Source organism: Schistocerca cancellata, chromosome 3 (genome assembly GCF_023864275.1).
Source record: "Schistocerca cancellata isolate TAMUIC-IGC-003103 chromosome 3, iqSchCanc2.1, whole genome shotgun sequence".
NCBI classification, from domain to species: domain Eukaryota; kingdom Metazoa; phylum Arthropoda; class Insecta; order Orthoptera; family Acrididae; genus Schistocerca; species Schistocerca cancellata.
Window position 1 is genome coordinate 242,104,966 of NC_064628.1, and position 23,478 is coordinate 242,128,443.

At 40.9% G+C, this 23,478-nt stretch overlaps 1 protein-coding gene across 1 annotated transcript in view; it reads left to right on the forward strand.

Annotated features, from left to right (window-relative positions):
* LOC126176243 (ATP-dependent translocase ABCB1-like) overlaps positions 1-6,364 on the forward strand; it is a 315,891-nt gene extending 309,527 nt beyond the window's left edge. Inside the window, exons 21-23 of the mRNA XM_049923388.1 lie at positions 4,979-5,185; positions 5,291-5,437; positions 5,928-6,364. Coding sequence (XP_049779345.1) covers positions 4,979-5,185; positions 5,291-5,437; positions 5,928-6,122 — 549 coding nt within the window. The 3' untranslated portion in view covers positions 6,123-6,364. The remainder of the gene's footprint in view (positions 1-4,978; positions 5,186-5,290; positions 5,438-5,927) is intronic.
* The last annotated feature ends 17,114 nt before the right edge of the window (positions 6,365-23,478 follow it).

A 23,478-nucleotide genomic window follows, 5' to 3' on the forward strand; every position in this document is an offset into this window, starting at 1 on the left:
TGGTGGGGAGGCTTGCGTGCCTCAGCGATACAGATGGCCGTACCGTGGGTGCAACCACAACGGAGGGGTATCTGTTGAGAGGCCAGACAAACATGTGGTTCCTGAAGAGGGGCAGCAGCCTTTTCAGTAGTTGCAGGGGCAACAGTCTGGATGATTGACTGATCTGGCCTTGTAACATTAACCAAAACGGCCTTGCTGTGCTGGTACTGCGAACGGCTGAAAGCAAGGGAAAACTACAGCCGTAATTTTTCCCGAGGACATGCAGCTCTACTGTATGATTAAATGATGAAGGCGTCCTCTTGGGTAAAGTATTCCGGAGGTAAAATAGTCCCCCATTCGGATCTCCGGGCGGGGACTACTCAAGAGGACGTCATTATCAGGAGAAAGAAAACTGGCGTTCTACGGATCGGAGCGTGGAATGTCAGATCACTTAATCGGGCAGGTAGGTTAGAAAATTTAAAAAGGGAGATGGATAGGTTAAAGTTAGATATAGTGGGAATTAGTGAAGTTCGGTGGCAGGTGGAACAAGACTTTTGGTCAGGTGATTACAGGGTTATAAATACAAAATCAAATAGGGGTAATGCAGGAGTAGGTTTAATAATGAATAAAAAAATAGGAGTGCGGGTTAGCTACTACAAACAGCATAGTGAACGCATTATTGTGGCCAAGATAGACACAAAGCCCATGCCTACTACAGTAGTACAAGTTTATATGCCAACTAGCTCTGCAGATGATGAAGAAATTGATGAAATGTATGACGAGATAAAAGAAATTATTCAGGTAGTGAAGGGAGACGAAAATTTAATAGTCATGGGTGACTGGAATTCGTCAGTAGGAAAAGGGAGAGAAGGAAACATAGTAGGTGAATATGGATTGGGGGGAAGGAATGAAAGAGGAAGCCGCCTTGTAGAATTTTGCACAGAGCATAACTTAATCATAGCTAACACTTGGTTCAAGAATCAAGAGCTGGAGATACTGACAGGTTTCAGATAGATTATATAATGGTAAGACAGAGATTTAGGAACCAGGTTTTAAATTGTAAGACATTTCCTGGGGCAGATGTAGATTCTGACCACAATCTATTGGTTATGAACTGCAGATTGAAACTGAAGAAACTGCAAAAAGGTGGGAATTTAAGGAGATGGGACCTGGATAAACTGAAAGAACCAGAGGTTGTAGAGAATTTCAGGGAGAGCATTAGGGAACAATTGACTGGAATGGGGGAAAGAAATACAGTAGAAGAAGAATGGGTAGCTCTGAGGGATGAAGTGGTGAAGGCAGCAGAGGATCAAGTAGGTAAAAAGACGCGGGCTAGTAGAAATCCTTGGGTAACAGAAGAAATATTGAATTTAATTGATGAAAGGAGAAAATATAAAAACGCAGTAAATGAAGCAGGCAAAAAGGAATACAAACGTCTCAAAAATGAAATCGACAGGAAGTGCAAAATGGCTAAGCAGGGATGGCTAGAGGACAAATGTAAGGATGTAGAGGCTTGTCTCACTAGGGGTAAGATAGATACTGCCTACAGGAAAATTAAAGAGACCTTTGGAGAGAAGAGAACCACTTGTATCAATATCAAGAGCTCAGATGGCAACCCAGTTCTAAGCAAAGAAGGGAAAGCAGAAAGGTGGAAGGAGTATATAGAGGGTTTATACAAGGGCGATGTACATGAGGACAATATTATGGAAATGGAAGAGGATGTAGATGAAGATGAAATGGGAGATAAGATACTGCGTGAAGAGTTTGACAGAGCACTGAAAGACCTGAGTCAAAACAAGGCCCCGGGAGTAGACAACATTCCATTAGAACTACTGATGGATTCGGGAGAGCCAGTCATGACAAAACTCTACCATCTGGTGAGCACGATGTATGAGACAGGTGAAATTCCCTCAGACTTTAAGAAGAATATAATAATTCCAATCCCAAAGAAAGCAGGTGTTGACAGATGTGAAAGTTACCGAACTATCAGTTTAATAAGTCACAGCTGCAAAATACTAACGCGAATTCTTTACAGACGAATGGAAAAACTGGTAGAAGCCGACCTCGGGGAAGATCAGTTTGGATTCCGTAGAAATGTTGGAACACGTGAGGCAATACTGACCTTACGACTTATCTTGGAAGAAAGATTAAGAAAAGGCAAACCTACATTTCTAGCATTTGTAGACTTAGAGAAAGCTTTTGACAATGTTGACTGGAATACTCTCTTTCAAATTCTGAAGGTGGCAGGGGTAAAATACAGGGAGCGAAAGGCTATTTACAATTTGTACAGAAACCAGATGGCAGTTATAAGAGTCGAGGGGCATGAAAGGGAAGCAGTGGTTGGGAAAGGAGTGAGACAGGGTTGTAGCCTCTCCCCGATGTTGTTCAATCTGTATATTGAGCAAGCAGTAAAGGAAACAAAAGAAAAATTCGGAGTAGGTATTAAAATTCATGGAGAAGAAGTAAAAACTTTGAGGTTCGCCGATGACATTGTAATTCTGTCAGAGACAGCAAAGGACTTGGAAGAGCAGTTGAACGGAATGGACAGTGTCTTGAAAGGAGGATATAAGATGAACATCAACAAAAGCAAAACGAGGATAATGGAATGTAGTCAAATTAAGTCGGGTGATGCTGAGGGAATTAGATTAGGAAATGAGACACTTAAAGTAGTAAAGGAGTTTTGCTATTTAGGGAGTAAAATAACCGATGATGGTCGAAGTAGAGAGGATATAAAATGTAGACTGGCAATGGCAAGGAAAGCGTTTCTCAAGAAGAGAAATTTGTTAACATCGAATATAGATTTAGGTGTCAGGAAGTCGTTTCTGAAAGTATTTGTATGGAGTGTAGCCATGTATGGAAGTGAGACATGGACGATAACTAGTTTGGACAAGAAGAGAATAGAAGCTTTCGAAATGTGGTGCTACAGAAGAATGCTGAAGATAAGGTGGGTAGATCGCGTAACTAATGAGGAGGTATTGAATAGGATTGGGGAGAAGAGAAGTTTGTGGCACAACTTGACTAGAAGAAGGGATCGGTTGGTAGGACATGTTCTGAGGCATCAAGGGATCACAAATTTAGCATTGGAGGGCAGCGTGGAGCAGATTCAGAAGGATGTAGGTTGCAGAAGGTACTGGGAGATGAAGAATCTTGCACAGGATAGAGTAGCATGGAGAGCTGCATCAAACCAGTCTCAGGACTGAAGACCACAACAACAACAACATTTGAGCGTTCAGTCTTTCCAAAGTTCTGGGTACAAAGATTTATCGATGTGAGTAAGCAGGACTTAGGTAGGTACAAAGTGAGCATCATGCTCTAAATCAGCTGTAGGGAAAAGGAACGAAGCTTGAAAGAAAAACAAATATATGGGGGAAGTTGTCTTCAATAGACCAGTTAACTTTTGTCTCGAAATTAAGGAAATCCGATGTTTCAAATGTTGTGAAACTGAATGTCAGACTTCTTCAGGTAACCTACGTTGGACGCTATAACGGTTATTCCTGAAGTTCTATTAACATAGTCAGGAAACAAAACGCCGAATTATTTTTCGTAAATGTCCATTCATGGACATCCGTTTCCATTAGTAGAGCAGATGAATTTCATGAATGTATATCAGAAATTTCGTGATTAAACACCTATCATTCGAGTATAGAACGGTTGGGTGAATTTGATTATGGCCATACAGTATAATTTAGAAAATAGAGAGATGATTAAATGGAAATCCATTTTCATATGAATGAAGATGTTGATTCTGAACATAAAAAGGACTAAATTAGACCAATATAGAACTGCAGTACAATTCTAACCTGACATTATTATGAAATGAAGTGAAATATGGGCAACTTTATGAAATAAATTTTCATGGCATATCATTGTTGTCAAACTATGAGGCAGTCCAAACTCTTTTCCATAACGCAAGGATATAGCCTGTCTGCAATTTAAAAAAAAAATCTTTTATCATTCTTACTAACTCCAACGCAATTTTCATGCAGCTACTTCCTACATGCTATGCTCTGAATCATGTCTTTCGCTAATGGGTTTTGATATAGCTCACGAAACCAGTCATTGGTGTTGGTGCTTTTCTTCTGTTTCGTTTAACTCTCTATAGTAACATTTTCATTAGGATAGCGAGAGGGTTAGCGCTACGTCCTAACTGATCCTTGTTTGTGTGACTTTTGTTGACCTGGCGTTCAGTGACGTGGTAGCTTTGGAGATAGAAGAAATGTCTGCTAAAGGAACAGCCAAATGACTGGGGCCAGGGTATTTTCCCATGCCCTTTGCGGTTTTTGGTAATGTTGCAGAGATTTCTAAGCGTTTTGGTGAACCTAACGCCCTTCCATCATTGTTGGAGGTGATAATGTTGTCTCTCTCACTACTGGTAGCTCTTCATTGGATGATCGGAATTAACTGCATAACAAATAAGAGTGCGTGTGATAGCAATATTATTACACTAATTAACCACTGTTTTTAACTCGCTAGAATAATTTCAACATGCTAGAATGAATTAATATAATTTGTTAAGGATTTAACTGCAGATTTTGATTACAATATGCAATATTTGTACTTTAAATTATATTTATGTACATATCAAAGGAACAGGAAAGGCCGCCTCTTTCACGTATTTCTTGCTAGTAAAATAAATAAATACTAATATTGTTGGTATACATGACGTCCTTAAGTAATTTAACGATGTCTCCATTAATGGGAGCTAGCAGTAGTTCAATGTTCCTAACACCCCATTAAATAGGAAGTTGCGGCAAATAAAACAAATCCAAAGATATACATGAAAACGTCTTGTGCTTTCCACTCATACTCAAATAACAAATATTTGTACTAAATAAAAATATTCTGCACATAGTCATAGTATGAACAGAAATGTAAAAGTAAAAGTTGTTTCCTTGGATGATTGATTTCCTTGGATAATTTCTTCCAAGCGTGTTTCAAGACACTAAAATCAACAGTTTATTTCCTTTCCATGTAACATCAAAATTCGTTTTGTTTCCAGGCCCTAGACAAACACGACGTGTCTCAAGTTAAAATGGCTGTACTGCGGTCTCAACTGGGTCTCGTTCAACAGGAGCCAGTTCTCTTTGACAGAACTATTTCGGAAAACATTGCTTATGGTGACAACAGTCGCGATGTTTCCATGGATGAAATAATCGAAGTAGCGAAGAAAGCTAATATCCACAAATTCATTACAGCTTTGCCACAGGTATTACCGACTCTGTATAATGGGAGAGAACTTGCCATAAATTATTGAAGCTTTTTGCAACTCTGTCTGTTCTGTATTAATTTTAATTTTAATTTTTTGACACAGGGATACGAAACACGCATGGGTGAAAAAGGCACACAGCTCAGTGGAGGTCAGAAACAACGGGTAGCAATTGCAAGGGCTTTGGTTCGAAATCCACGTGTGCTTTTACTGGATGAAGCAACTTCAGCTCTGGACACGGAGAGTGAAAAGGTATATGATAAATATTTTATTACTTCACTTTATAACTCACTTCGTAAATACATGGATTGTCCAAATGATGATCCCATTTATTAGCTTGGCTTGCAATAGGTGCATTCGTTTCTTTCATAATAGCTAATAACATCCTTTTGAGTAATTTAATTTTCAGTTTCCCTAAATTTTTTTCCTCTCATGTCAAATGACATTTTCAGTTTTATTTTAGACAACTTTGTTGCCTGAAATATTGTGTACCTGCCTTCGTCTGCTGCATGTATTTTCTTTAATTTTTGCACGTTGTGACACAGTCACGAAAAAGTTCCCAGTGATCCAGAATAATATTTGCTATATTGTACTTCCAGTATTGGACCAAAATGTTTATTTGTAATCAGATAATTTATTCCAGTCAGTAATGACCATCTTTAGATCTTAGTAATTAATTTTTACCTTCGGCTGAGAGTACGTAACAATCGTGAAAGTAACATTTAGCTTTTAATTTTTTCAGATTGTGCAAGAGGCACTAGATAAGGCGAAAGAGGGTCGGACTTGCATAACAATTGCCCACAGGCTCTCTACAATTCAGGACGCTGACCTCATTTGCGTGATCAGTCACGGAAAGGTTGCTGAAATAGGAAAGCATGCAGAACTGTTAGCTAAACGTGGCATCTACTACAAACTTCATAATTTGCAGGGTACTTAGTTTTCTCGTTTTAAAATGTGTTACCTTACGTGAAGGAGGTGCAATCTCAGGAAACTACAATTGGTAAATAACTGTGATCATTTTCCTTGCTATTTGCTTTGTTTCACTGGAAACGAGTAAAACACTTAATCACGTAATACACTGCCTGACAAAAACTGAAGTACCGAGAATTGGAGGTGGAAGAGGAAATGGAACTAAACACCACGGGATGAGAGAGTATGGGCTGTTATGTAATTACAGAAACCGAGGCTGATTTACAAAGACCTTACCATTATGGTCCCACTCAACAGCATAGCACTGCAGTCCCTTTCTCCCCCTCCCTCCCCCCTTCCGCTTCTGGCCATGGTGCAGGCACTGATTCGTTTGGGATTGGTGTCACAAAGCCGTTTTATCCTCTCATGGGGAAAACTGGAGGACAACCTTGTAATTAACCTTGATACAGCTGGATACTGGCACTGATACGTGGCATACGTCCGGTCAGTTCCCTCACATAATTGAGAAACTAGCTGACTACAGCAGTATCTCAGCATTACACGCTCACTAGGAATAACATGTGCCATGTGTGGACGAACATTGTCCTGTTGACTTACAGCACCACGATGTTGTCACATGATGTACGATTACGACTTCAGAGGTCCCTTGGTCACCACCAGCCATAACCTGAACGCATACTCGATGGATTCCCACACCATGACTCCAGAAGTAACAAGGCCGTGCCTTTCCAAAACGTTGACACAATGGAAGCTCACCCCAGGTCGCCGAAATACTCGTCGGTAATGGTCATCCGGGGTAGTGTAGCACTGCGACCCATCACTGAACACAATGCGATGCCAATACTTCCTGGCCGCGGCTGCACTCCAAAGACAGCGCTTTGTGTTGTGGTGTAGCCCACGTATTGGACTGTGAATTCCTAGTTCTCTGCCGCTGCTATGTCAGAATGTCAGGACAGTAGTAAAAAAGTCAAATAATCCCGGGTTCTAAACTGCATACATTAAAAGCTGCGAGCACTTCTTCATCTTCGTTACTGTCAAACACGTCTGTTCTATCGAGCAAGTGCTCATAGCTTTTAAGGCATGATGGTTATTAGACAATTTTTTCTTATTTTGGTCTGCCAGCATCGAAGATGAAGAATAAGTGATCATAGTTACTAAGATACACATTTTAGAGCCCATTTTTACTAGAAATTTGGCTGTCATATCTCTGAATATTGACCATTCCCCATGGACACCCTGTGTACTCTACCAGGTCTAGTAACAACAATAACCACATGAAACACTAATGCACTGTAGTGGCCATTCTATCCCTTACAACTCTTATCTACAAAACTGCCGATGGTGTGTACGCGTATGAAGTTGCATTGAGATCCAACCATGTCTACTGGGCACTTCATTTATTTTTTGTCAGGTGGTGTACTAGATCAGTGCACATATACATGAAAGGACTGAGTACTTAGTGTAATATTTACCATTAAAGCTGTATGCTTTCTTATTTTTGAGAACATTTATTTTTATTATAGTCGACATATTCGTTACGAAAGGTTTCGGCAGCTTCATCGATATTTTAAAAAATTATGTAACATTTATTTTCCAGTGTTAGCTGCGTTTTTTATGAATTCCATGCCTCAATCGGTATAAAAGGAACCCTCATAGGATTAGTTTCTCCTCTCCCGGTCTATCTTTCTGTCGGTCCGACTGTTTAAAACACTTTTTCTCAAGAACGAGTAGACGTATCATGATTAAATGTATGTCACACACTGAAATCTGTGGTCTCTTGATGGTCTAAAAAAAGCTATAGCTTCTAAGTCAATCCAGCCAAAATATACTGCCATTTATGTCACATATTTTTATACACGAAAACTTACACGCAAAATATATTTGTTTTCATGCCCATCATCCGCTGGAGCTGTTAAATTATTATTGATTTCGCCATCTTAAGCTTACTGAAATTAATTAAAGAGAATTTTACAGCAGACGGTTTTCGATTTTATTTATAAAGCTTCTTCTGTGGTCATTCTGCAAACACAAATACCAATGTTTGCACATTTTTCGTTGTTTTCGATGAAAAACAGTTTTTGTCTTTAAAGTTGGCGTGCAATTTATTCAAGGTGTGTCTGCCTCTTGTTCACATATTTTGGAAACCACTGCTTCTTCCCTCTCGGTTAGCGGAGGTTGATGGTGGAAGAACATTCGTTACAGCCAAGCATAAATGTGTAACAAATTTTCTACTGACATCAACCTCCGCTAACCAAGAGAGAAGAAGCAGTGGTTTCCAAAATATATGGACAAGAGACACAGAAATCATTAGTAAATTCAAGACAACTTTATGAATAAAATACTGTTTTTAATCTGAAACGATCAATAACGTAGAAAAATAATTATACATATTTGCAAATTGACCACAGAAGATGCGTTATAAGAGCGAAAAGTACCCATTGTAAAATTCTCTTTAATTAATTGCAGTAAACGTAAGACAGTGAAACCAATAATAATTGATCACTCATCAAAACCTATATTGCAGTTCGAGTTCACCTAGAATCATGAAATTTTTTAAGGAAGAAGGTTTCACAGTAAAAGTAAAGGGAAAAGTCTGAAAATAGTTAATTTTTTATTATATCACATGAAAGAATTTTGTTGCCATTTATTATCTGAGTGTCTGTCTGTTCGTCTGTTAAAACACCCTTTTCTCAGGAAAGGATTTAAGTATCGAGTTGATATTATTGTCATGTGATCTATGGCTGCTTAGTGGTATAAATAACTAAAGCTTCTAAGTCAATATCATCAAAAGATACGACGTTGTATTCACATATTGTGATACTTGCAAACTCACTCATCAAAACGTACAGGAAACTCCTCGTTGACAGAAAACTCAGAAAATAGTTAATATGTAACTATATCACAAGATAAAAATATTTCTTTTGTAATTTTTTATCCGACTTCAGACATAAAATTAAAACGTTCTCGAAAGTCTTGGAATTCCCTGGACTGATACCTTGACAGTATCAGTGTCGACAACAGGCAAAATCGTCGAGATTCTCGATTATTGTGATGAAAGAACTGTCTATACACATGAGAGAGTTTGTGCAGAACCCTCAATGCTCAAGTCCTACTTGCACTTACGCTTTTTTTGTTTTTGGTTTCTTGTTTTTTTTTTCTTTACAGTATGATCTAAAGACATAGAAACTAGTTATACTCAAAAATATGCAACTAGTACTGGAAAATAAACATCACATAAACATACTTTTAAATTAATTTTTATTAACAGCATTGACATGTGTAATGTAAAATCATGTTCCTGCTAAATGCCAAAAATATGTGTTAGATTATATGATATTTTGTATTGTAATTAATGTATTGACACTTTTTATAGAACATGTTTGAGAATGTTATCATTTTCCAGAGTTCTGATGAATTAATAAGAGGTGATTAGTCTCTTACCTTAGGTGATAAGAAAGGGTTAATTTTGACATCTGTGTTGACTCTGTTCAGTGAGTGTAAACTGTGCGGTGTAGTTACCTGATGAGTCAGGTTGACAGATAATGTTAATTCGATTTACACAAAGAAAGTACAAGAATCAGTAATCTCATTTCTTTAATAAAATCAACTTAAACTGAATGACTTTAATATCTGTCATACAGTGCTCATGAAACCATACTTCCAGTATAGCATGTCTTGCATGTGGTAGAAAACAATGTTCCTCATTTTTTTCATCTTAGTACATTTTCTGTCGTTCTGTAATTGTGGAAATGATTATATTTACTTTTTATTTATGTGTGAAAAAAATTCAGTATCCTAATAATGATTTTTATGAGACATGTAAAAAATTTCATCACTGTGATCTTTCAGTTAGTAAGATCTCATTCCACTAAAAGGGACCTATAGATACTATTGTGAATATTTGCAGCCAATTTTCCTCAGCTACTACTCAGTTACACTGTGTCATATACAGAAGGCAAAAAATCTGTCTTTTGCTACTGAATGTTTTATTTGTGTCTACCAAACTTGATTCACATATTCATGATAGGCATCTTTAGTGGTCTATAATATAAACAAAATTGTTTAATTATACACATTTTGATAGAAGATTTGTAGAGAGTCTTCACAGATCATTTAATTTATCTAACTATTTACAAATATATGTTTCTTACACTTACATTCACTTTTGTATCCTTGTCATGTAGCCACAAGTTCTGTTAGTTCTAGATACACACAGTAAGGGTTGCTTCATATTGGTGGATTACATTTAAACATATCACAGTACATAACCTTTACTGTAGCACACTGCACATGGTCCTGCTCACATATTGTATTTCTGACTGAGGGATCACCAGAGCTATGGAGGGTAAGGTTTGAGTGTGGTGTGTATGTGTGTGTGTGTGTGTGTGTGTGTGTGTGTGTGTGTGTGTGTGTGTGTTATTATTTTCATATTTTATATTTTATTATGTATTATATAGAAATTACTAACATCTTTTAAAAAAATAAAAATTTTCTGCATACAAATAACAATTTTTAAATTTTGAAGATAATACTGATGGTCAAACATTCACCAAGATTTAGGAGGTCAATAAAATATTTAAGCACTAATAATAAGATTACTTCTTAGTGTTATTATTATAAAGAGAGACAACATTTGTGCCGAATTATTTATTTCAGCTAATCTTATATTTCAGTGTAGAACTACACATTGTTCAGAAAAATTTACAGAGACTTACATTACACATAACTATGTTTCTAATGTATGTTCTATTAGTATCTTGATTGAATGGATGTGAAGCTGTAACTTCGCACATTCGTAGAGCTGTCTTTTGTTAACATTTCCAGAATGTGGTATATAATCAAAGCATATGCCTGATTCATGTTTTCTTATGTTAATATGGTCAAATACATCAATTTTGTCCTATATGGTGCTTTTTAAGTCAGTTTCTATGTATGAATATTGTATGTAAATGTATATTTTACTTGTACTTAAAGTATAAAATATATTTTTGTACACGATTCGTTCTGTCCCTTTCTTTCATTAGACTATCCAAAGGAAATTTACAAAATTATTTAACTCTAATAGTATACAAAAACGTGAAAACCTTCTCTAAGAAGTTACTCCCAAACCAATAATTGTTAAACAGGTTAGTTAAATACAATGGTGCCCAAAATTAAATCGACAAACCGGTATTTCCCCTTCCTGTGTCTAATTCATGATATAATCATACAAACTGTCAACCAGACGCCCGTACGATCGTGTTCTGCACGGAAGTGGCATCCTGGTCTCGGATGTTGCGACACTTTGTACAGATCGAAGCTCTATCCCAAAGACCAAGACAGAACTGACCACATCTGATTTCAGAAGAGAGGCCCATTATTTGGCTTTAACAGCATGACAGTATCCCCTTAATACTGCAAGAGAACTGGCAGGTGAGCTCACAGCATCAAGGCAAACGGTGTGCAGAAGGCTTTGGCAGAGTGATCTTTATTGTAGGAGAGCTGCTGTATGTCTACCTTTGATGCGTATTCACAGGAGGTAACATCTAGAGTGGAATGATCAGCATGCCAGATGGGCGGCCAAACAGTGGGACAACGTTATTTTCACATATGAGTCCTCATGTAGTCTGGAGAGCGGTTTTCAAGGCATTCATATCAGGAGGGAACGTGGAAGACGATTTTGGGACTCAGACATTGTGGAAAGAGACCGATATTTGGGAGGATCTCTAATGGTGTGGGCAGGGGTTACGACGACTGTTCCAATCTCTCTTCATGAAACTGTACAGGTGATTTGGCAAGGTTTAATTGCAGTCAGGTATCGTGACGAGTTCCTTGGACCTCGTTTGCGGTTGTTGCGAAATGCTGTGGGCCCAGACTTCGTACTGGTGGACGATAATGCTCGACATCATATAACACGGATGGCTGATGTTTTCATGAAAACAGAAGACATTGCATGCATTGGGTGGCCTGCTCGCTCCCCAATTTGAATTCCATTGCGCATGTCTGTAATGCAGTAGGGAGATGGCTTGCATCTCTTCAGCATCCACCAACAACTCTGGAAGACTGCGAACAGCTCTGCAGGAAGAATGGGAGTTATTGCATCAACATGAGACTGATGACGTAATTCACAGCATGTCCCGTCGTATCAGGCCTGTATTGCTGCCAGAGATGGTCACACCACATACTGAGTACATTAACCAGTTGTGAGAATGTGTGTGCAAATCCCTTCGGTTGGAAGAAAGGAAGAACATTTTTGTCTACCATTATGCATGTTGCAGTTGTTTATGTTCTGCATTCATTACATTGTTTCTACCTCACTATCACCTGTTCATACTGTTTTGTGGCAAAATAAAAGCAACCTTGTAAAATTTTTATTTGTTGCTTTAATTTTGGACACCATTGTATGTTATGCAAACAGGTAAAAGTCGTAAGACTTTACCAATACTGAGTTAAACGTTTATTCTATGTGAGCAATATTTAGTGCTATTTATGTTATTACTATTTGTGTTTCTATTTATTTAAAACGTCTCGAAAATAGTGTTTAGAATCGTTCTCAATGGAAAGGAGGTTCAGACTGTGGCCATAACATGTGAACGACAGAAACCGAATATTTAACCAGCTGGCTAATGGCAATGGTGCCCTATTTCTGTTCATGTGGTAAATAATGAGTTGAGGACGTTTGATGAAGCTATATTCTCTCGTCAGAATACCATCTGCAGCCCTACTCTAGCTGTCTGCTACCTGGAAGCGACATGACAGACTGAGTGGAGCAGTTCAGTGGTATCAATGTACTGTATTGTGGTTCTGATCATTTATGTTTATGTGTTCTGAGTAAATACTGTTTTTGTGCTTTTCTTGTGATGAAAATAATGAATATTATCTTCAGATTATGGGCGTTTCTCACACTGGACGATCCCATAGATCCTAGTTCTGAGCAGAATAGTGATGTTTTTATTATGAGACACTGACCAGCTTAGTGGATTTTACGATACTGCAGTGCCTGTTGTGATGAAGGAAGCTGGGATAATTTTACCTCCGCTCTTGTTTTGCCTATTTATGTTAGTTTTTGTTAAAATTTCAACTAATTAGCATTAACACATGTGAATATAACTTGCGTTTTCATAAAAGAGAAAGATTTGGCCTCAGTTTTAAAGAATATAATCCAGATCTAATTTTGTGCGTAGTTTTAGGTATGTATTTGATTTTCTATTTCGACTATTTCTAGTCAGTATCTTTGGTTTTAGGGTGAAATCAGTAACTGTTTCGTAACTTAAATTCTATTGTTGATGTATAAACAAATATAAATTCTGTGCTAATTATAACATTTGGGCGACGAAACAGTAGCATTCTTAAAGGATCTATTTGGCTGTATTCTAAAACCAAAACCAATCCTTCATTACTTCCAAAGTAAATAACAGTTTTATCAACAGAATTCTTTATATAACTATATATGTTAATTTCATCACTTAAACAAATAATTCGGCCTATACCTTGTAGTAGATAAAACTGTTAGAAAGACGGAATTTAGTGAGAAGTTTTAATTGTAATTTCTGTATATTAACTTAGAACAATGTGTAGTTTCAGTACCTATTATTGCAATGATATATAAGCGCCCGATTTTTGGTCACAATAAAGTCAGTCCACGGTCGAGTTTCAGATGAGGAACCTGCGTTGGTTAGAACGACAACACTGCATCAACCTAACAGTGTAATAAGTGTTAAACAATTAGGCTGTGTGTTAAGATAGTGACAGTGTCTGCTCCATACATACTTTTCTATTCTTCAAGAACTGTGAATTTTGCGGTTATGCTTTTGCTTATCGTACATTTTCAACACTGAACTATTGTAGCAGTATGTGGACGCTCGTCTGGAAACTGGTAATGAGGCTTATCGAAAGTTCAACAATAGTGCAATGGCCATATATAACTGTGTATTATTGACGAGTTGTGAAAAGTGAAAGTAAAAGACTGTGAAACGCAACTGTGCATCTGTCGGCTACAATATTTACGGTAGTCACTGTCTAAATTACAAACGCCATTTTCAGCCAGTGTAGCAACGCAGTTGTCGACATAGAGGACAACAAACGAAGAAATAAAATAAAGCAGGCGGAACCGCTACACTGTGTTTTTGAGAAATACGACGCAATGTTCCTTTAGAAATGCATACATGACTGAAGGAACATGGTATCGTACTTCTGCATGCATGTTGAAGGGAACATTGCATCGTATTTCTGAACAAAACAGGCACTGTAATATTGTATTTAACTGCCAACACAGAGCAAACGACTTTCACTTAACATGTCTCCCCTCTACGGGAATATACGTAATGAATGTGTGACAGGAGATTACCGACCTATGGCTGACGATATATGGAAGTTTTGGTCTAGCTGTGAGTCGTGCTCGGATGGCTCAATGGTAAGGCGACCGCTCGTGACAAGCGAGAAAACCAGGTTCTAATCCCAGTCCTGCACAAAGTTTCGTTGTCGTCATTCCATGCAGCTACGCTATTCCACATTAGCGACTGCGAAACCATCTCACATATCAATGGGTTTTGTTACACAATTCACGAGACTGAGACCACAAGAGAGACTAGTATGCTGACTAATGACAGTTTCTGCAGTTTCAGGCGATCAACGTGCCCGGGTAGGAGATTTTTCTGCCGGAGTGTACCCATTCAGGGAAGTTCAGACTTGACTTTCTCCGTTTCCTTGTTCATTTTGTAGTCTTACCCCATATTCAAGTAATATAACACCATTCAGCCATTCACCAAAAAGGTTATAATGTTATGCTCATACTGAAGATTTCCTTTAGAAATGCATACATGACTGAAGGAACATGGTATCGTACTTCTGCATGCATGTTGAAGGGAACATTGCATCGTATTTCTGAACAAAACAGGCACTGTAATATTGTATTTAACTGCCAACACAGAGCAAACGACTTTCACTTAACATGTCTCCCCTCTACGGGAATATACTTAATGAATGTGTGACAGGAGATTACCGACCTATGGCTGACGATATATGGAAGTTTTGGTCTAGCTGTGAGTCGTCCTCGGATGGCTCAATGGTAAGGCGACCGCTCGTGACAAGCGAGAAAACCAGGTTCTAATCCCAGTCCTGCACAAAGTCTCGTTGTCGTCATTCCATGCAGCTACGCTATTCCACATTAGCGACTGCGAAACCATCTCACATATCAATGGGTTTTGTTACACAATTCACGAGACTGAGACCACAAGAGAGACTAGTATGCTGACTAATGACAGTTTCTGCAGTTTCAGGCGATCAACGTGCCCGGGTAGGAGATTTTTCTGCCGGAGTGTACCCATTCAGGGAAGTTCAGACTTGACTTTCTCCGTTTCCTTGTTCATTTTGTAGTCTTACCCCATATTCAAGTAATATAACACCATTCAGCCATTCACCAAAAAGGTTATAATGTTATGCTCATACTGAAGATTTTGGGCGAACTGCCCAAAACTTCTTGTAGCCGATTTGAAATAACACTAACGATCTAAATGTTAATGTGTTTTCCACAGGAGCAATTAAAACTTGTTTGCAAAAGAAAATGCATAAAACATTGTCTGAATGAAAGTAGGATACTGTAAGAGGGCTGTGTATTCTCCCAGAAGGTATAGACAAGCCTGGTTATGATGAATGGCAGGGCGCCGGCTGAGGCACCTCTATGGGATGCTCTCGCTCTGATACGCGGACTGTGTGATTCGACATGCGAGTGTCGTTTACTGACAGAGCGAGGGAAGCAGGCGCTGCAACAAAAGCTGTGGGGGTCTGCCGTCCTCATGGCAACATTGAATACGTGTTCTGGATTGAGAGGGGATCCGAAACAGGAGGGGTGCTAGGACTGGTCGCACAATGTGACTAGACGCAATATGAAAGATCACCATCACACATCTCACCATCATCTCGCGTAGCCGTCTGAAGGAGGGCGTCGTTGCAGGGTGTTCGTCGGCGTCTCTTGTGCTTCCTGGGCGACCGCTGTTTCCCAATGTGTTGTTCCGAATCGAATGTGGTCGTCTACCATCCGATGCTATACCCGTCTGGATAAAGGCAGGAGTCGGAAGGGCATTAATTCGACGTCCATTGTTCGAGCACGGTGGTCCATGACGATCGTGAGAGTGGATGGTCCCGGTGCGATCACTGGGAGTGAAGCCGTGCTGGTCTCGTCGGTGTTTTGTGGTGCTGTGGGCGGCGTTCCCGAGGTCTCAGGCGTATTCTGAAGTAGCGTGCCAGGGTTGTGTGCTACCGTGCCGTAGATGACGGGTTGGGATGTAAACGTTGATGCTGAGGTCACTTCACCCAGCAGTGTATGTAATAAACGTCAGCATAAACATTCGGACCAGTCATTGCCATCCTGGCCTCATCCTGAGCACGTTTGTGGTTGACCATTGTACATGATGTCCCGTACACCGCCAATCATCAAGTAAGTAAAAGCATGATCACCATCACCACTCAATATTTCTAAAATAACAAACTCTAGCTGTAAACAAATCGCACCGAAGCGAACAGGTGGCCACTTCTCAATACAATTGTCGGAAAACCAACGAGCGAATCGATCGGTAACAGGTCTCAGACGCTTGCAGAATAGCAACTTAGGCTAACGAACCGAAAGTGACGTTACTACCGAGGCTAACCTGCCTCACCGATCAATATGAACCATACAGGAAAGGGCCCCTGGCGTGGACGTTGTATTCGGTCCGTCGCTTAGGAACTGCTGTGATGATTGAATAGAGTGATACTAGCCGTTATTTTTACAGTGGCGCTATATCTGATTTTGAGTTTTTTTTATATGTTGCATTGTGGTGTTCTATCAAGATCCATTCTGGCGGTAGTTAATTTTATCGCCACTCCAACTGTCGCCGTCTTTGAAAATTTGGCAGATGTTATTGAATATCATCTTTTCCTAGGTTGTTCAGGTTTGATTTATTATTTTTTTGGAAATCATAAATTGTTTGCGTTTCTAAATTCTTAAAGTTATGCGACTCTTCAGACTTTCGCGATGGAGCTGTTGGAAACACACTCGACGCCAGATAACATTGTGAAAGTCTCACAACATTTCATCGGAACAACTGTTTGACATCTTCAGAAGGTAGCCGCTACTGTCGTCACTGCCGCAAGGAGCGGAGCCATTGTGAAATACGAGCCTTCGCAACGAACGCTTGACGTCACGCTTGATGCCTTCCCCGAAATACGAAGAAAACACTCGGCTCTGTCCGGGTCCGACTAGAAATCAGTATGTCAATGAAAATATACTCACTAAAGATTTTTACTTTGTTACGTATTATCGAGAACTTGCATGTATTTAAACGCACAGTAAAGAATTGTTAAAATTGTCTGAAATATTAAGTTGCTCTTCACCGCAGACGGTCGTTGGAACTTTATGGACCTGTAGAGTCACTTGCTGTGACGAACACCATAGGCGCCCATATATCTCTTTGGCCTCGTGGAAAATGGGACACGTCATAATCACGTGGCGGCGCCGAAATTTATCAAGCTAGGAGTAGGAAATGCGCGTGTCCGTGAAGGTGTTCACAGTTGGACGGAAGCGACGCTCCTATTGCCCCCTACCAGGGCTGAAGAGAAGCCATCCGCGTGAGCGTACTGGGAAATGTCTGTGCTTCCGGATGCTCCTGTGGTTGAAAATTGAATTAACACCCTCCAACGCGATTCATCGGGTCATATATCGGAGGATCTTGTTGATTTATTTTTTTATTTTATGGCTGCCAATGCTGGATTCCGGCAGTGCTAAGTTGAAATTCCGCGTCGCTGTAGATTGTTCGCCACAAGAAGGTATTACGGCCTCCTTAAGAATCCAATCCCAGAGAGATGCCGAAGATAAGAATTCAGTCTTCTCGTAAAAAATTAGATACCCCATGTTCAAGTAATGCTCCGCTACTGCAGACTTATGAGGTTGCCCCACACGTTCATATCGATGGTGTTCAACACAGAATTTTTGCGTGGTGTGACATGTCGGCCCAATATAAAATTTCTCACACTGGCATAGGATCCTACGCCACGTTTTCTAAGCCCCTGATCGTCTTTCACCGAAACAAACCAATTCCTAAGTTTTGCTGGTATAGATTGCAGAAGGTGCCTCTGCATCTTCATTTACATCCTACAATGGACTCGCTTTGATCGGAAAGTGTAATTTATTAGTTTGTCAGGATGACCCTACTGTTCGAACACCTTTCTAAGGCTTCCAGAATGAAACTTTCACTCTTCAGCGGAGTGTGCGCTAGTATGAAACATCCTTGCAGATTAAAACTGTTTGTCGTACCGACATTCGAACTTGGGATCTCTGCCTTTCGCGGGCAAGTGCTCTGCCGATTGAGCTACACAAGTACGACGACCTGTCCTCACGGCTTAAATTCTGCCAGTAACAAGTCTTATACCTTCCAGCCTTAACAGAAGCCCCTGTGCAAACCCTGCAGAACGAGCACTCTTGGAATAAAGCATACTGCGGAGACATGGCTTAGCCATAGCCTGGGAGATGTTTTCAGAATGTCTTGTCCGGCACACAGTTTTAATCTGCCAGGAAGTTTCACATCAGCGCACTCTCCGCTGAAGGGTGAAAATTTCATTGTGAAACGTCCCTCAGACTATGGCTAAGCCGTGGCTCCGCAACATCCTGTCTTCCAGTAGTACTTGTTTTGAAAGGTTTGCAGAAGAACTTCTGTTAAGTTTGGAATGGAGGAGACGAGGTACTGGCAGAAATGAAGCTGTGAGAATTGGTTGTGAGTCATGCTTGGGTAGCTCAGTAGGTAGAGCAATTGCCGACGAAAGGCGGAGGGCCCGAGTTCGAGTCTCGGTCCGGCACACAGTTTTACTCTGCCGGAAGTTTCACCTTTCTTAGGTGTAACAGTTCACCTAGCTAGCTGTCGGGTTATGAGGTCACATGTGCTCCTTCTACCTTCTACCGTAAGACACTAACGCATTATCCAAGATGATGACACCATTTGACCTGCAAATACAAGCATTATTCAGAAAGTAAGTGCCGATCGCCTGCGAAATACACTCCTGGAAATGGAAAAAAGAACACATTGACACTGGTGTGTCAGACCCACCATACTTGCTCCGGACACTGCGAGAGGGCTGTACAAGCAATGATCACACGCACGGCACAGCGGACACACCAGGAACCGCGGTGTTGGCCGTCGAATGGCGCTAGCTGCGCAGCATTTGTGGACCGCCGCCGTCAGTGTCAGCCAGTTTGCCGTGGCATACGGAGCTCCATCGCAGTCTTTAACACTGGTAGCATGCCGCGACAGCGTGGACGTGAACCGTATGTGCAGTTGACGGACTTTGAGCGAGGGCGTATAGTGGGCATGCGGGAGGCCGGGTGGACGTACCGCCGAATTGCTCAACACGTGGGGCGTGAGGTCTCCACAGTACATCGATGTTGTCGCCAGTGGTCGGTGGAAGGTGCACGTGCCCGTCGACCTGGGACTGGACCGCAGCGACGCACGGATGCACGCCAAGACCGTAGGATCCTACGCAGTGCCGTAGGGGACCGCACCGCCACTTCCCAGCAAATTAGGGACACTGTTGCTCCTGGGGTATCGGCGAGGACCATTCGCAACCGTCTCCATGAAGCTGGGCTACGGTGCCGCACACCGTTAGGCCGTCTTCCGCTCACGCCCCAACATCGTGCAGCCCGCCTCCAGTGGTGTCGCGACAGGCGTGAATGGAGGGACGAATGGAGACGTGTCGTCTTCAGCGATGAGAGTCGCTTCTGCCTTGGTGCCAATGATGGTCGTATGCGTGTTGGCGCCGTGCAGGTGAGCGCCACAATCAGGACTGCATACGACCGAGGCACACAGGGCCAACACCCGGCATCATGGTGTGGGGAGCGATCTCCTACACTGGCCGTACACCACTGGTGATCGTCGAGGGGACACTGAATAGTGCACGGTACATCCAAACCGTCATCGAACCCATCGTTCTACCATTCCTAGACCGGCAAGGGAACTTGCTGTTCCAACAGGACAATGCACGTCCGCATGTATCCCGTGCCACCCAACGCGCTCTAGAAGGTGTAAGTCAACTACCCTGGCCAGCAAGATCTCCGGATCTGTCCCCCATTGAGCATGTTTGGGACTGGATGAAGCGTCGTCTCACGCGGTCTGCACGTCCAGCACGAACGCTGGTCCAACTGAGGCGCCAGGTGGAAATGGCATGGCAAGCCGTTCCACAGGACTACATCCAGCATCTCTACGATTGTCTCCATGGGAGAATAGCAGCCTGCATTGCTGCGAAAAGTGGATATACACTGTACTAGTGCCGACATTGTGCATGCTCTGTTGCCTGTGTCTATGTGCCTGTGGTTCTGTCAGTGTGATCATGTGATGTATCTGACCCCAGGAATGTGTCAATAAAGTTTCCCCTTCCTGGGACAATGAATTCACGGTGTTCTTATTTCAATTTCCAGGAGTGTAGAAACCACTGTGAAAATAAAAAATGTTTTATTTGCAATAGTTAATAACCACAACTTCAAGCTACTCATCTACATAGTCGGCGCTCCGTCTAAGACATTTGTCATAATGTTGCACCAGCTTTCCGATACCCTAGTCACAGAATTTAGCCGACAGTGCTTTCTGCAAATTCTCAACTCTGGTCTACAGCTCAAGTCTGTGCCAAAATGTTATCTTCATAGCCAGCGATTCATGTGAGCAGTGATGTAACTTAGGGAGAGTCAAACACGTGCTGCATTGTGGGTGATCAAACACTTCCATTCGAAAACACTGCAGGAGCATTTTCATTGCCTCTGCATAATGTGGCTGAGAATTGCATTGTAGAAAGAAACGCGTGAGAGTTACGGTACTTGTGCTATATACTTTCAGGCGAAATTTCTTACCAGGCCCTGTTACTTGGCAGGAAACACTATTTTATAGGCATCTGTACATGCTTACTGTGCGCTCAGAACTGAAAAGAGCGATGTGATGTGATCCAAGGGCGTATTAGAGACACTGCCCAACACATCTGTGCAAAGCTTCTTCGGGTTTTCACAGTGATTTCCATTTTACTAGCGACCGGAACTTCCTTTCCGAAAAGCCATCGTATAATCTTGTGACAGTCGGCCTTTCTTCTAAGTAAGGCAAACCAGAAATGGTAAGCGGCCATCTATTTCCACTTCCCTGGTGGAATGAGTATTCAGATGCAGGGAGTTGAAATGTTACAGAAACACAGGTAGTGTCAATTCTGTGGGACCACACCACAAACGTACGGCCGGCGAAGTAATGTAGGCTCGGCTCTGAGCACTATGGGACTTAACATCGATGGTCATCAGTCCCCTAGAACTTAGAACTACTTAAACCTAACTAACCTAAGGACAGCACACAACACCCAGTCATCACGAGGCAGAGAAAATCCCTGACCCCGCCGGGAATCGAACCCGGGAACCCAGGCGTGGGAAGCGAGAACGCTACCGCACGACCGAAGTAATGTAGGAGGAGACACGAACATCCTCCAGTTGTTCAAAGTATTTTCTTTTTTTTTTGTTTTTAGTCATCAGTCATCTTACTGGTTTGATGCGACATGCCACGAATTCCTTTCTTGTGCCAAACGCATCATCATAGAGTAGCACTTGCAACCACGTCTTCAATTATTTGCTGGACGTATTCTAAGCTCTGTCTTCCTCTACAGTTTTTGAACTTTACCGCTCACTCTGATACTACGGAAGTCTTTTTCTAATATCTTAACAGATACCCTATCATCCTGTCCCTTCGTCTGGTCAGTGTTTTCCACATATTCCTTTCCTCTCGGATTCTCTGGAGATCCTCCTCATTCTATACCTTATTAATCCACCCAGTTTTCAACATCGTCTTTAGCACCACATCTCAAATGCTTCGATTCTCCTCTGTTCCTGTTTTCCCAGACCCCATGTTTCACTATCATACAACGCTGTTCTCCAAACTTGTAAACTTCTCCTGGCCAGGAGTGTTGGTCTTCATGACCATCTATCCTGATGTTAAGTTTTTCGCTTTCCTCATTTCTGCTACATCTCATTACTTTCATCTTGCTACGATTTGCTCTCAATTCATATTCTGTACTCAGACTGTTCATTCCATTCAGTAGATGACTTAACTGTTCCTCACTTTCACTCAGGGTAGCAATGTCATGGGCGAATCGTATCATTGATATCCTTTCACCTTAAATTTTAATCCCACTCCTGAAGCCGGTAGCTGTGGCCGAGCGGTACTAGGCGCTTCAGTCCGGAACCACGCTGCTGCTACGGTCGCTGGTTCGAATCCTGCATCGGGCATGGATGTGTGTGATGTCCTTAGGTTAGTTAGGTTTAAGTAGTTCTAAGTCTAGGGGACTGATGACCTCAGATGTTAAGTCCCATAGTGCTTGGAACCATTTGAACCCACTCCCGAACTTTTTCCTGTTTCCATAATTGTTTCTTCGATGTATCGATTGAACGGGAGGGGTGAAAGATTAATTCATTGTCTTACACTCTTTTTAAACCGGGGACTTCGTTCTTGGTCATCCGCTCTTATTATTCCCTCCAGGCCCTTGTACATATTGTATATTACAAGTCTCCCCCTATAGCTTACCTCTTCTTTTCTCAGAATTTTGAAAATCTTGAACCGTTTTAATTGTCGAACGTTTTTTCCAGGTCAACACATCCATCGACCGTATCTTTTTTTCTTTAGTCATGCTTCCATTACCAACTGCAACGTCAGAATTAGCTCTCCGGTGTCTTTACTTTACCTAAAGCCAGACTGATCGTCATCTAGCTGTAGTGTCCCTTTTGAAATATTCAAGTCGATATATTTGAAGTAAATAAAGGACTCTGAATAATATTATATGGACATAAACGACAAATTAATTATGAAAATGTATTACATTAGCTTCAAAGAAAGACTATATCGATTGCAATGCAATAAAAAGACATTATTTATATTAGATGAGATCGTAGTGCATAACGTTCTCAAAACTAACATTGTTGTCATGGTCATTATATATAAGAGAAAAAAGATATTTAAAATCACTTCGAGTCAGATCATTTCTTCTGCTGTATGTAAGGTACGCTTGCTATTATAAAGCGGTAGCTTTTGTTCTATTTTTTCTCGTACGTAGCGAGTAATTCAAGTGTGTGTTCTGTGCTTAGTGGAAATATATTTACAAAAAGTGCGTGCATTGTGTTACTTAAAGAACCCATGCAAACAATTCTTCCTGAATTAATAATAATTCCAAGACGTTATTTAGCATTTTTGCAGTCTCTGCGAAGGGAGCAGCGGTGATCTTTGACTGTCAACAATTGGCTGCCGTTAGGGGTCGAACTTAAATTTATTTTTTTGTGTAACATATCACCACAGCCGGAGCAGAAAGAGTCATTTCAAGTTATTCAATTAACTAAAGTTCAAAGC